We start from the raw sequence: 14,054 nt of genomic DNA, 5'->3' as shown, positions 1-14,054 counted from the left end.
AAAACTACACATTAGTCTCTGATATTAATCATGTTCTTAACCAAAAGGTTCCTACTTTACCTTATCCCAATTGCAACTGGTCCGCTAGTCATCACTTGTCTTCCGGACGACTGGCGACCGTGGCCGGAGGCTCCTGGTGCAGTCATAGACCCCGTCATTGAAGAACGTAGTCTTGGATGCGATGTTTATGTTGAAGTGATTCATTTACTAGGGGCACTCGGTGGGTCCGCAACTGCGTTTTGCAGCTCTTACCCCCATATCCCCAGTGTCACCACAGTCCCTGGGCCCACTTTCTCACTACCAACAGTGTAAGAATACCTGACTAGAATGAATCGAGAACTGTGCTGAATCTATTGAGGCAGTACATATACATATATTCTGACAACCACCAATGGCCCTGACAAGATGAGGAGAATGCTGATGGAAAGGCGGGCCAACGAACCGGCCAACAATATTGAGGCTCGAGCTACTCCAGCTATTCTAAAGGGCTTCAGTTCAGGGCAGATCTCCGCGGCATGCAGTTGTCTACATATAACCCCAGCTGCCACTTACACAAAAACATTTACAGCTCCCGGTCCAGTGAGTCAAACATGAATTTTGCCGAGGAACACTAGTGGACATAGCATTTGAAGGAGAAGCTAATTGCTGTAGACTATAACAGATACCATTCTCGGGTTTTAGCCCTGAGATCGCCATCAAGGTAGCAAGTTTGGACTTTTTTGCCCCCATGCCAATTTCTAGTGCGAAAAAGTATTTTAATGTTCTCTTCTCTGTCTCGTCGTTGAAGTGATTGGAAAATGATTGATTTACTTTCGTGATTAAAGAGAAATCAACAGATCAAATACAATGGTATCGCCTTAAATGACTTTATCAACATTTGAAGAGTTTTGATAGAGACCTTAGAAATTGTTAAACAACACCCTCCAGCGCCGTATCAGTGGTTGTGTGGAAAGCTTCACCTGAGACAAGAAAATCACTACATGGAGATGCCTAACTTTTGTCTATGATAAATCAGACCGAGGAATATCCAAGCCGAGGGAGACTCAAGCTTTTGTAAACCGAGTTCATGTCAGCGTCAGTTCAATGGATAGACCAGCTTTCCCCAGAATCCGGGGATCTGATAGGGTGGGAATGTGGGGGGGTTCCATCCCTTCGGCAAACATCGACGGCAACCAACCTGCCCGAACTTACCTTGCGATCATCTTCGGTCCCGAACTACCGAGAGGTCCCTGGCCAGTACCTCGTAAGGTCTGCTATTTAACCAGTTGGATGAGCTTGATATATTACCAGCATCAAGCCAAAATCATTCTTATTGTTTGTCTGGCGTTTCTTGTCCAAGCCAAATTTCTCACTGCAAAATGCCGGCAAAAATTTATCGCTCGCCTTATCCAGACCTCGATATCAAATCAGAGGATCTGATCTCATACTTATTCTCCAACCCTTTAAATACGCCTCATAATCGACCTTTGTATATCGATGCTCTCTCCGGGAAGCAATACACTTTTGCCGATGTTATCCAGCGCACACGATCACTAGCTAGTGGCCTAAATCAGACTTTCGGACTACGAAGGGATGATGTCGTCGCCCTGTTCAGCCCCAACACCATTGAATATCCAATTGCCACTTTCTCAATTGTAGGAGCTGGTGGCTTGGTTGCACCAACTAGCGCTGCATTGACAGTCCTTGAACTAAATGCACAGCTAAAGACAAGCGGCGCACGATTCATTATTGTACATTCTTCACTTCTCGAAACGGCTAGGAAAGCGGTCAAGGGCACCTCCATTAAGAATGTGATACTTCTAGACGGTTCATCTCTGGTAGATGGTCAACCGACATGTGAGCATATTGCCAGCACATTCCCCCCAGGTACCCTCACTGCCATCTCCCCAGCCGAAGCGGCTAAGAAGACCGTGTTTATTTGCTTCTCATCTGGAACCTCTGGTCCATCGAAGGGTGTGGTCTCCACCCACCAGAATATTACCGCCAATCTTCAACAATGGCGAGCTCTTGTCCTAGGAACAGGATCCCCCTCTCAGAGACCCCAGCGACAAACTGCTATTGCCTTCCTGCCATTCAGCCACATATATGGCCTCAACTTTTACATGTGCCAATGCATGATCTGGGGTACCTCAGTTGTGATCTTGCCTAGATTTGATCTCGACACATTTCTGCGTTGTGTCGAAAAATACCAGCCAGATGAGCTCGCATTAGTCCCACCGGTTGCCCTTATGCTTGTGAAAGACGAACGAGTGTCCAGATATAACCTGAGCAGTGTCAAGCGAGTCATGTCTGCGGCTGCCCCTCTTACAAGCGAGCTTTCTTCTGCCCTGGAAGCCAAATTCAAAAGTCTTTTCCAAACCGAGGTTTTTTGTACCCAGTCCTGGGGCCTCACTGAAACATCACCTTTGGCCACCGCTATTCCCAATGATCGATTAGATAAAAGGGAATCCAATGTCGGGGTTATCGCTCACAATATGGAATTCCGATTTGTGGATCCAGAAACCATGAGTGATGTTACTAGTCATCCCGATGGATCAACCAGCCCAGGAGAAATCTGGTGTCGTGGTCCCAACGTAACGTCCGGATATTACAATAATGAGGAAGCGACCAACAGCGCCTTCTATACTGAGCCAGATGGAACGAAATGGTTTCGCACAGGTGACATTGGAGCGATGGATAGCGAGGGCTACATTACTATTCACGATCGGATTAAGGAGATGATCAAGTACAAGGGCCTCCAAGTCATTCCCAGTGAGTTGGAAGGAAAGCTGGTGGATCACCCCGACATTGAAGATGCTGGGGTTGTTGGCATGTGGGTCGATGAGAGAGCTACCGAGCTCCCGGTCGCGTTTGTAGCCCTTCGATCCCAGGCAAAGTCTAGAGACGTGAAGACTATCACCGAAGATATTCATTCCTGGCTGAATCCCAAGATCGCAAACCACAAGCGACTTCGTGGGGGTATCATTATTGTGGATCAAATTCCTAAAAGCCCCAGTGGAAAGATTCTTAGACGACAACTCAAGGATCTGCTGAAAAGTAAAAAGCCCAAGGCTCACTTATAAAGTCAGAGATTCAGTTTTCTTTGTGCCCTGTGCTTCATTAGATCAAGTTCATTTCTCGGGTGTCATATATACAAATCAATATTCGCTTCGTACGACCATGAACAGGGGCTTCATACCGTTGAATTAGACTCACATCTTGTGAGACAACTCTTTCACTCATGGTAGTATAACCCGAGTAATCTATGCTATCTTCATCAGACACTTCCGGACACTTCTTCTGCTAGTATGACTTGAGTCCTTTATTTAATAAAAGTATCACCGAGTCAGAGATTCGTCTATGATGGATACTATGCGATCTTGCCTGTGGTAAATAGAGTGATAGCAAATATTTCTTATTAGTCCTGATCTACTAAATTCTTCTTTTTTGTCTCGTTTTATTCGGGTTATGATGGGCTTGGTGAGGTTCAGTTGCAAATTATCGAATTTCCTTGTTGCCGTGCCGTGCCGCTGCTCTGTGATCGCCTGCAACAAGTTCCTATTGTATGAACCATCTCCACCTAGCTGAGATTTAAGCTCCACTACCCCACTGAAAGCTCAGCTCAGATGGATAGAGAGTCACCTGATCCCAGGAGATGTTTTCCATTTATATCTTTCGTTTTTACTTGTCGAAGTAGTCGAGTCGCTAGGTATAAAGACGGGCCTAATACCCACCAACACAACAATGCGTCTCATTCAAACATCGCACCCCATCGGGCTGAGGGAGTTCTTTGACAGCGAACTCCCCAATATCAAATATGCTATTCTATCGCATCGCTGGGAAGGGGAAGAGATCACGTTCGAAGAAATGATTGAGCAAACAGACGAGACTCGGCAGAAAAAGGGGTATCAAAAAGTGGCCCGCTTCTGCGAACGCGCACGCGCCGATGGATTTGAGTACGTCTGGGTAGACACATGCTGCATCAACAAAGAGAGTAGCGCCGAGTTGTCCGAGTCTATAAATTCGATGTTCCGATGGTATCTTGAGTCTGCCAAATGTTATGCCTACATGTCGGATATGGAAAGTCCGGATCAACTGCCTAGTAGCGTGTGGTTTACAAGAGGATGGACACTACAAGAGCTTATCGCCCCGCACGAAATGATCTTTCTGGACAAGAACTGGTCAGATATGGGATCACGAGAGGATCTTTGCCACGAGCTTGAAAAGATCACTAAGATCGAGTCAAGCTTGCTGATTGGAAAGTCGCGACTGGATCAGTTTAGCGTTGCCAAGCGTATGTCGTGGGCTGCGACGCGTGAAACCACTCGGACAGAGGACCGGGCGTACTGCCTTATGGGTATGTTCAATGTGAATATGCCCCTGCTATATGGGGAGGGCGAGAATGCGTTTATCCGTCTACAAGAAGAGATCCTCAAAAATTCGGATGATGAGACCTTGTTTGCCTGGGAAAGCGACAATGTGTCTAGGAAGAACCCATGTGGATTGCTGGCCCATTCACCAAAGGACTTTGCAAACTCAGGGGACATATTTCCCGTCACAGTCTCTCAAGGCGCAACCCCATTCACTTCAACAAACCGTGGGATTCAGATACAGTCGGTTCTTTTACCTCCTCGTGACAAAATCGCCACCTTGGTTCTTCAATGCTCAGCGGGGTCGGGCCTGATAGGAATCGGTGTTATGTTCGCACCGGGTACAGCTAAAAGTGAAGAAGACTTTGTCCGGCGCAAAGGATCTCTTACGCGGGATATCTCATTTGATTTGCTACTAGGATCTGCTCTTGACACAGTCTACATCCCAAAGGCGTTTATGGGAGTTGCAGGAGATGACACAGCGGACTCATCCGATTTTAGCAGTGATACCAGCAACGAGAAACACTTGGAGAAGCTTAGCCACACCCCCTTGAACATCAGGATTCAACCCCGAGAGCACCACAAGAAGCTGGTAATATGTTTTGATGATACAAAAAGCGGCTTCCTTGGTAGTGATTCGGATTCTAATGTAGCCAAGATCCATCGCATGTTTGAACGAGTTGAAAACGATCAAGTGTGCTTTTACCCTCATGGACTTCTGACACAACCCTTGAAGAGCTCGCCATGTCCGGGTATAGCTTTCTAATGGAACATTATCAACGTACAGATGAGATTAGCATATTTGGCTATTCTAAAGGGGGCTTTGCGGCTCAATATTTAGCCAATTTGATTGACTACATCGGAATTCTCGTCAGTGGCCACGACCACATGATTCCTGAGGTATGGCGTATCTATCATGATCTCATGTCCTCTACATGGAGTAAAAATGAGCAATGGGAAGATGCGGAGAAGGACAAGAGGAAATTCGGGTACATGAGAGCTTTCAGGGATGCTTTTGTTCGACCCACCGGTGGAATACACTTCATTGGCCTCTTTGATGCTATCAACATACCTTTGGCAAAGGGCTTGCACACTCGAAAATTCATGACGCTATCCAGTAAAATCGTACGCCACGCTCTTTCCGTCGATGAGAAACAAGTTTTGCTGCAGCCACTCCTCGCTCGAGGATTCTCAAGAAATTCAATCGATGGTGATGTGCAAGACGTTTGGTTCCCAGGGTGTCACCAGGTAATTAGTCTTACATTCCCCAAGGCGACTTTGAAAAATGACAGAACATGTGAACATCCGTGGCTTTCATTTATTCGAGTTTCATAAACAATCAGAAATGCAGGATGAATAGCCGGCTTTGATTAGTTCTTTTAGGAAGACGCATGAGATGTCATTTTTTAAAACTCAGTCTCTATTGATGAGTTGATTTCTAACTATAATAGGATATCGGAGGTGAAATGAAGCTTACAGATGGAGAAATGTGGGAACTTGACCATTTACCTCTTGTCTGGATGGCCAGCGAAGCAAGAAAGGCTGGTTTGCGCCTTGATCTGCAGAAGCAAGCCCAGTTCCAATGCAGCAATATCTATCTTCAGATAGATCGTCTTAATGAAGATAGTAATTTGGCCTCGGAAGATGTACCCGAGCATGAGAGAAAAAACAGCGCTGCGAAGAGAGATTTCCTTCATGCGCTACATTCTGCAAGCACAAAGGGCCTTTTGCATAACGAACTGTCGTTGGGAAATGGCTGGTCCTCTTTCCATGTCTACAAAAAGAGGTTCGAGAACTATGTAGCCTCAAAGAAGATCGGTCACACCGTGAAAGAGCACATTACCAAGGATAACTGCCGGTATATTCCTCCGGGTGCTCAGATACACTCATCTGTTCTCCGTCGTATACAAGCCGACCCGGCATACCGACCATCGAACGTGCGTATCAGCAATTCCTCGAATGTCGTGAACAAAGATGACCCGGTGTTAGAATATTTTATCCAAGAAGCCGACGAATAGCGATCTAGTATTCCTTTTCTATCTATGGCAGGAATTGCTACATACGCAGTGTTCCCCTTCGCTACGAAGCCCACCAAGGTATAGAGAATTTGACGCTAGGCTTTTGGATATGTTCTGATAATTTCAGCACGTGTGCCTTCTCCATGCAGTTGTAGACTGTTTTTCTATATATTCTTATAACCACAATAATAGGCTTCTGTTGCTACTTATTGTTTATCATTCATTGATATACCAATAAATAATCCAGTGACCTTTAATACTGCCTATACCGAATTCCCAACTTCAATATTCAAGTATATCAATACTAGTAGTTACAGAGCTACTTGTATTGAAGAAGCAAAACCTTAGGGTACGTTGAGAATTGAGAGTATAGCATCGACCGCCTTGGGCAATGGAGAGTTTAGTAGGTCCATTATACATCTTCCAGCCTGAGAAGCTACACAGATCATCAACCTCGGAGCTGCTGCGGAGATATCATGGACGCATGGTGGATAGGCATCTACGCCAAGGCGGATAGAGCCCGATAAATAGTCGATAAAGCATTATCCAGATCCGGGAAGAAGTGGCGTACTCGGTGTCCGCGGGTCCCGCGCGTTCGGAGTTGGATCTATTTTCCTTTGCTTCGGCTCAGCATCTTACCATATTTAACAAAATTTTATGAGATCCGTTCAAACCATGCGAAATAGACCCTCTTGTCCGAGTCGATAAAAAAAATCTATCGAAGTCTTTCAAACATCGGTTGAGTACACAGATTGCGGACACCTCACTGTGACTGCTTCGTCTATGTGACGTCGACTAAGACCCGCTTTCCTTCTCATTGTCACTTTGATAAGCACTATGGCGTTCGGAAAGTGCTTCAGCCGCCAGGGCAAAAAAGAACCTACACGCCCGAAACTCGTGGAACTGAGATCAGCGAAATGGTTTATCATGTTTGTGGTTTCTTTCGCAGCGTCTACTGTAAGGTTTCTTGCCGCGATTCTTTGATTGCTGAAACTAATCATTGGAGGTAGGATATCTTTATGTATGGTCTGGTATGGTATCTTCCAATTGCTTCTAAACGATGATACGAATCCTGATCCTTCAAATGTTTATTAGATCGTACCTGTGACGCCAACAGCATTGGAACGCAAAGTGGGCCTTTCGAGTGACCAAAGTAAGATTGCACACTGTTACAAATCTCATATACGTATTTTCTTTGCTGACTGGATTCTTTACAGTCCAATCATGGAACTCAATTCTACTTGCCTTGTACTCGGCGGCTTTGTTAGCTTGTTCACGTAAGTCGGTACCGATGTATGCGATCCTTGACTCTGATAGCTAATAACTATGTTCAGCGATCGTTGGCTATTTAGCTGACCGAACAGAATCCCGTCGGTGGCCACTTCTAGTGGGATTAGTGGCACTTGGTGCGGCAACGGCATTACTATGTATTGGGACTAATCTTGGTCTCTGGATCGCTGGTCGCTTGTTCCAGGGCGCAGCAGCAGCAGTCGTATGGACAGTCGGAATAGCCTTATTGGTCGACACAGTTGGCAAAGATGGACTTGGACAAGCAATAGGATACGTCTCAATGTCCTTAAGCATCGGCACAGTAGCCGGACCATTGCTTGGAGGTGTTCTTTATCAGAAGGGTGGATACTACGCTGTATTCGGTCTTGCATTTGGGTTAATTGGCGTGGACATTTTCCTTCGGGTGATACTGATTGAGCAGAAACATGCTGCACGGTGGTTATCTCCCGAGACGAGACCCTTGTCACCATCTGCAGCTCAAGAGAAAAATGACACTTCCGAATCAGGTGCTGGAACTACAACATCAGGAAACCAAACATTTACTGAGAACTCAGAAAAGCTAAAGCATGCCCGTCATCCGTTGAAACAAATTGCAATTTTGCTGGGATCACCACGCCTAGTCGTGTCACTCTGGGGATATTTTGTTGTCTCTTTAGTGCTTACATCATTTGACAGTGTGCTTCCGATCTTCGTCCAACAGACATTCGGTTGGCAACAAACTGGACAAGGACTAATTTTCATACCGATTATGATTCCTCATCTCGTCGATCCTATCACTGGCATAATAATTGATCGGTATCCGAAGTCACCCAGATACCTTGTATCGGCTGCTTTTCTATGTGCCCTCCCACTCGCTGTGCTGCTCAGGCTGGTGAGAAATGATTCGATGCACGACAAAATTGTTCTCTGCTCGTTACTTGCGTTGCTTGGCCTATGTCTCGCTATCTCCATGACCCCTTTAGTGACGGAGGTATTTCATGCTGTTAAAGAAAAAGAGGACGAGTCTCCTGAAAGCTTTGGTCGTGGCGGTGCGATGGCTTTAGCCTTTGGCATTTCTAATATGGGCTTTGCCGCGGGAAGTCTAATTGGCCCCTTCTTTGCTGGGTTTATTCGTCAAAGTGCTGGCTGGGGCACCATGGGCTGGGCAATGGGTTTAATCACGGGAGTTTCTGCAATCCCGGAATTACTACTTTTAGGTGGTTGGATTTTGCGCAAGGAGGTGCCTGCCAATGACCGATCTGATTCAAGTTTGGAGTGAGTGGGGAGGCAACAACTTCAATTTTAAGGCTTGGCCTATGGCCACGGTGCGCTGCATTATATACAAAAAACTTGCAAAGTACATACTACACCGTTAATGTCTCGATATGTGGTTGATCTGAAGATACTTATAGATACACAATCTCCAATCTACCAAGAATATAATTTCAAAAAATATTTGATGTTACGAAGAGGTCAATAGATTGGCGCCTAGACAAACTGGGATTGATAATTGATCAAGATTAAGCCACACAGCACTTCTCTATCTCCAGGGCTACTATATCCGACCTTTACAACCGAAAGTTCCCCACCCAAAACCGTGACGCCGTGTTGCCAGTCGACCCCACAATGTGGGTTCCCCGCAAGAGCCCCACACAGTTTTAGACTGAACCGTGACATACATTCAATGTCCGACTAGAGTCGAAGGTGGATATTCCCGGGAGTTGAAGGATGCCTCATTAGCCGGAGTAGTCTGGTAGATATGTTCAATACTTCATTTCACCCCGAAGAGGTTGCTTTTCTTTCTCTTATCAGTCACCAACATCACAATGTCGACTCCGGAAGCTGTTCACACCACCTTGGATGTCACATTCAAAGGCATTGCACGAGATTATGAACGTGTACCTCTTCACCAATTTTTGGGGATCAAGTATGCAAGCATACCTGCGCGCTTTGGGAAAGCAGTGCCAGTAAAATACTCTGCGGGGACTGTGGTGGATGCTTCAAAATATGGGTAAGCTTGTATAACTCTTCTAAAAGCTGAATCCCCTCATTGTTGTCCAATGCTCCTTTTTCAATCCTAATCTTTGAGAGGTGAAAAAAAGCCCTCGCTGCCCACAAGTTGATGTTGATATTCGCCATCTTCTTCGAATTCCAGAGGATTTTACGATTGCACCCGAGCTAGAAGATGAATTCGAATGTTTGAATCTTGAAATCACTTGTCCTCCGGTCTCATCCACATCTCGTTCCCTCCCGGTCCTTGTCTGGATTCATGGTAGGCTCTTATTAGCTGTTTGCTCTCTGCTGTGCTGATACAATAATTTCAGGTGGCTCTCAGGTCGTGACGTTTTGCTCCGCGGCCTCTCAAGTTTGTGGTAGGATGAATGAGATCTTCACTATTCGAAAAAAAGCTGATCGAGAAAAAAAAAACTAGATCCCAGAAATCTGGTTGCTGATTCAATTCGGGCGGAAAAGCCTTTTATCTTTGTGTCTATGAATTATCGACTGAATATCTTTGGTTTCGGCAATGGTAAAGAGAAGAATCTTGCGTTGGGTGATCAGCGGATCGCCATCGATTGGATACGCAGGAATGTTGGGCTTTTTGGGGGTGATCCGGTATTGACCTGTCCGTCATCAGCACAAATTATGTCCGCTCATTTAATTCTAATTAGGAAAACATAACACTTTCCGGTGAGAGTGCTGGAGCTGTCTATACCCATGCCCATCTTATCACTGGCCCACCAGTCAAGCGGGGTATTTTAGCATCTGGGTCTCTCTATCTATCATCCCCGCTCCCAGTCGAGAGAGGAAATGCTATGATAAACACCTTAGAATCGAAGGTTCAGGAGCTAGCACGGTCTTCTTTGAAGTCCTGCTCTGTTCCTGTGTTGATTCAAGCCTTGAAGGAATGCAATGTGAACACTATGTGGATTCAAGCAGACGCCGATCTAGAAGACTGGGAAAATAGACCAGAACAAGTGGATGAGCTCATGATTGGCGATACAGAATATGAAGTAAGTATTCCTTGTAATAACGGAGATTGTCGGTTGTACTAAATAATACTAAGTCGGTCATTTGGCGCAACGGAATCGAACTTTTGGACGGTAAGACTATTGCTGCTGCATTTAAGCAGAACGGACAATGGGGGGAGAGGCTACGCAAACTGTACCACGTGGTAGCAGATCGACCTACTGCCGCTAAATTGGGTGCCTTGGATATTGTCAATGATGCACGATTCACACTCCCAGTCGAAATAGTATCGCAAAAGCTGCGGGCGGCTGGTAAGCCAGTTTACAACTACGTGGTCGACCAAGCCAATCCTTGGCAATCGTCTAGTCGTGCACACCATGCCGTGGATTTGCTCCTCCTGTTTGGCGGAGTCGACTTAGAATTCAATCCTGCCGCAAATAAAGTTAGTCAAGAGATGCGACAGCGGTGGATTGCCTTCGTATCTGGCGATCCGCCTTGGGCTGGTGATCGACGATTTGGATACGGACCGTTGGGCGAGTGCACGGAGATCAGCGAGGAGCAATTCTCTACTCGCCGAAGATCTAAGCATTGTGAGCTTCTCCGCGATGCGGGAATGGAAGTTTATATGCCCATTCTGGCTTCATTGACTGCTGGTCGAATCAGCCTCTTAAATTAGATAGTACATAGTACATAGGTACATGATATTCAATGGTCTGGAATCTACATCCAGAACACTTCATTCCACAAGTGCTAGTAATATACATAAATTTCACAGGCTAGACTAGAACGATTACAAACATCTGACTACATCTTTGTTCTTGGCTTGCCAAATCAGATAGGAGATTATGTAGATATCTCGGCAGTTGTTAAGGAATTTCTTTCCCGTTCTCGCTTCCACCGAGTGGCATACGTGGATTACAAGAAACACGGGACCCACCATACTTATCGACCAAGAACAAGAGTCGTGCACGGAGGCAAGGAATTATAGGCGATTTCTAGAAATCCGAGGTCATCCTCCCCGTCCATCACCGCCTCCGTCGTTACTCAGACCTGACTCATGTGGGGACCATTCCCGCGAATGCAGTTGTGCTTGAATTTAAGCCTGGATTTGGCTTCCCCACTGGTCCTCTACACGAATCGCAATCCACTGTCAATGGAAGTCGGCAAAGCGACACCATGAAGAGATGCCGAATTCCTTGAATTTGTGTGGGATACTGTGGTCGCCCGAGGATTCAGCCAGCAATCTCTCAGCCGATGTCCAATTTGCATGACGATGCGCCCGTTTCCCACCCGCTTGAATCTGACTCCAATTCTCCACGGGCGTAGAATCGCGATGCTCGGTGCTGGTCTTCTATATCCGTAATGTAGCGGGTGACCCCACAAGAAGCACGGTCCTATTTCTTACAAAGTATAAGGATGCCTCATGCTCCCTGAAATGGGTTGTATGTGAAAGCATAGAACTTGCATTTTTTTTTCCCTTGCTTACTTACTGAGCCTACACCCATATTTACTTGATCTGCTACTACACGATATGGCTTCAAATAACGGCACTCTCTCCGATCCTCAGGAGTATCAAAAGATATTCCACTGGGCAGAAACACAAAAGGATGGAACGATACCTTCGTTCAAAACAAGACATAATGACCCCTATCAGGTACGTATTCCATCCTCAATTGAAATGGTTCAGTCGTTGACGTTCCTCGCTATAGTATCAAGCCGGGTTTGGCAATACGTACGTATTTATACTACTCTACATCTGCCGTTTCAACTGGCTGATGTAGTCTGGCTCAGATTTGAATCTGAAGCAGTTCCTGGCACCATTCCACATGGCCAGAATAATCCTCGTGTTGTCCGTTTTGGATTGTATGCAGAACAGATCACTGCTACTGCCTTTGTGGCCCCGCGACATTCCAACAAGAAGGCATGGCTTTATCGCGCCCGCCCAGCAGTCGCACATCAGGGTTTTGTAAGTGTGCATTTTCTTTCTGATGAGCAGCGGCTAACGATTCCCTAAAAACAGGCTGAAATGCCAGATAACAAAGATACCGAATCAAACTTTCTTCCTCTGAACCCACGAGTTCATGTCTCTCCAACACAGCTAGCGTGGCACCCCTTTGATATCCCCGACAGCGAAGAAACTGACTTCGTGTCCGGCCTGAAAACCGTTGCTGGCTCAGGAGACCCCACTCTGCGTGAGGGTATTGCTACTCACGTCTATGTTGCCAATACCAGTATGACAAAAAAGGCTTTCGTGAACTCGGATGGCGAATTCTTGATCGTACCCCAACAGGGTGCACTCGATATTCAGACTGAATTCGGTAAAATCTTTGTTCAGCCCGGAGAGCTTGTGGTCATTCAGCGTGGTCTCCGATTTCGTGTGGATCTACCTGATGGGCCCTCTCGCGGATACATTCTCGAAGTTTGGGGAACGTGCTTCGAACTTCCAGAGTTGGGTCCTCTGGGTGCTAACGGTCTGGCTAATGCGAGAGACTTCCTGAGCCCTGTGGCTCATTATGAGATTGCCCAGGAGCCATGGGAGATTGTGTATAAGCTTGGTGGGAAGTTTTTCAAAAGTACTCAAAACCATAATCCATTCGATGTGGTCGCATGGCATGGAAACTACGTATGTAGGAACCTTATGACGTTTCCAACCTTCAAATGTTTGTTCATGGCTAATCTGTTCCAGGTCCCTTATAAATACGATCTGACCAAATTTGTGAACGTCGGTTCTATTTCTGTGGATCATATCGATCCCTCTATTTTCTGCGTCCTTACAGCTAAGTCGCGGGATCTACATGCTCCATTAGCCGACTTCCTTACCTTCTCTCCCAGGTGGGACGTTGCATCCCGTACGTTTAATATACTTCTCTATCTCGCTTTGCTAATGTCAAATTTACCGTTCATTTCCTGACATATTCCCAGACACCTACCGGCCACCTTACTATCACCGTAATGCCGCCTCTGAATTGATGGGTCTAATCTATGGCGATTATGGAGGTCGATCGGATGCCTTCAAGCCAGGCAGTGTATCATTTGAATGTGGAATGGTCCCTCATGGTGTTGCATACGAGGAGTTCAGCGCTGCCAGTGAAAATTCACCTCCTGTTATGCAAATATCTTCGGCCTCCATTGCCTTTATGTTCGAGTCGTGTCGCCCATTCACCATCACGGATTATGCGTGGAACAGCACAAAGAAGCACGAACACGAGCCTAAGATGTGGGACAGCTTAGTGGATAACTTTTCCAAGCATGTGGAAGAAGTCCAGGCTATTCTAGCTAACAAAGCGAAGGCCCTTTCTATATCATGATGCGGCAAAGTTGATAGCGCCGATTCCGGTATTTGGATACGATGGGGTCACGGTAATCCGACCCAGTCAGTCAAATTCGGCTCGGGGGATCGTACTTTTATAGCTGAGTACCTGTCTACTGCATTCAGGGGTATATTTGATTT

At 46.1% G+C, this 14,054-nt stretch overlaps 6 protein-coding genes across 6 annotated transcripts; all 6 read left to right on the top strand.

Annotated features, from left to right (window-relative positions):
• Positions 1 to 30: 30 nt before the first annotated feature.
• N7478_012951 (uncharacterized protein) lies at positions 31 to 312 on the top strand (the record flags this gene model as incomplete). The annotated part of the gene is made up of 1 exon (XM_056929161.1): positions 31 to 312. One exon carries the CDS (start codon positions 31 to 33, stop codon positions 310 to 312), a length of 282 nt encoding a protein of 93 aa, XP_056772523.1.
• A 1,046-nt stretch (positions 313 to 1,358) lies between these two features.
• On the top strand, positions 1,359 to 3,062 carry N7478_012950 (acyl--CoA ligase; the record flags this gene model as incomplete). The annotated part of the gene is made up of 1 exon (XM_056929160.1): positions 1,359 to 3,062. One exon carries the CDS (start codon positions 1,359 to 1,361, stop codon positions 3,060 to 3,062), a length of 1,704 nt encoding a protein of 567 aa, XP_056772522.1.
• Positions 3,063 to 3,723: 661 nt separating this feature from the next.
• N7478_012949 (uncharacterized protein) lies at positions 3,724 to 6,367 on the top strand (the record flags this gene model as incomplete). Its single annotated transcript, XM_056929159.1, has 3 exons — positions 3,724 to 5,101; positions 5,137 to 5,597; positions 5,801 to 6,367. The coding sequence occupies 3 exons, from the start codon at positions 3,724 to 3,726 to the stop codon at positions 6,365 to 6,367; spliced, it is 2,406 nt and encodes an 801-aa protein (XP_056772521.1).
• Positions 6,368 to 7,204: 837 nt separating this feature from the next.
• On the top strand, positions 7,205 to 8,915 carry N7478_012948 (MFS transporter; the record flags this gene model as incomplete). The annotated part of the gene is made up of 3 exons (XM_056929158.1): positions 7,205 to 7,324; positions 7,463 to 7,520; positions 7,702 to 8,915. 3 exons carry the CDS (start codon positions 7,205 to 7,207, stop codon positions 8,913 to 8,915), a joined length of 1,392 nt encoding a protein of 463 aa, XP_056772520.1.
• A 547-nt stretch (positions 8,916 to 9,462) lies between these two features.
• N7478_012947 (uncharacterized protein) lies at positions 9,463 to 11,279 on the top strand (the record flags this gene model as incomplete). The annotated part of the gene is made up of 7 exons (XM_056929157.1): positions 9,463 to 9,647; positions 9,739 to 9,908; positions 9,961 to 10,001; positions 10,109 to 10,249; positions 10,306 to 10,387; positions 10,466 to 10,647; positions 10,701 to 11,279. The coding sequence occupies 7 exons, from the start codon at positions 9,463 to 9,465 to the stop codon at positions 11,277 to 11,279; spliced, it is 1,380 nt and encodes a 459-aa protein (XP_056772519.1).
• An 855-nt stretch (positions 11,280 to 12,134) lies between these two features.
• Positions 12,135 to 13,911, top strand: N7478_012946 (putative homogentisate 1,2-dioxygenase; the record flags this gene model as incomplete). Its single annotated transcript, XM_056929156.1, has 6 exons — positions 12,135 to 12,257; positions 12,313 to 12,335; positions 12,395 to 12,569; positions 12,624 to 13,226; positions 13,290 to 13,452; positions 13,526 to 13,911. 6 exons carry the CDS (start codon positions 12,135 to 12,137, stop codon positions 13,909 to 13,911), a joined length of 1,473 nt encoding a protein of 490 aa, XP_056772518.1.
• Positions 13,912 to 14,054: the final 143 nt, after the last annotated feature.

The sequence above is a fragment of the Penicillium angulare genome (assembly GCF_028827245.1).
Source record: "Penicillium angulare strain IBT 27051 chromosome Unknown utg000012l_segment0_segment0, whole genome shotgun sequence".
Lineage (NCBI taxonomy): Eukaryota > Fungi > Ascomycota > Eurotiomycetes > Eurotiales > Aspergillaceae > Penicillium > Penicillium angulare.
The sequence above is the reverse complement of the archived record's forward strand: the minus strand, read 5'-3'. Positions and strand labels throughout refer to the sequence as shown.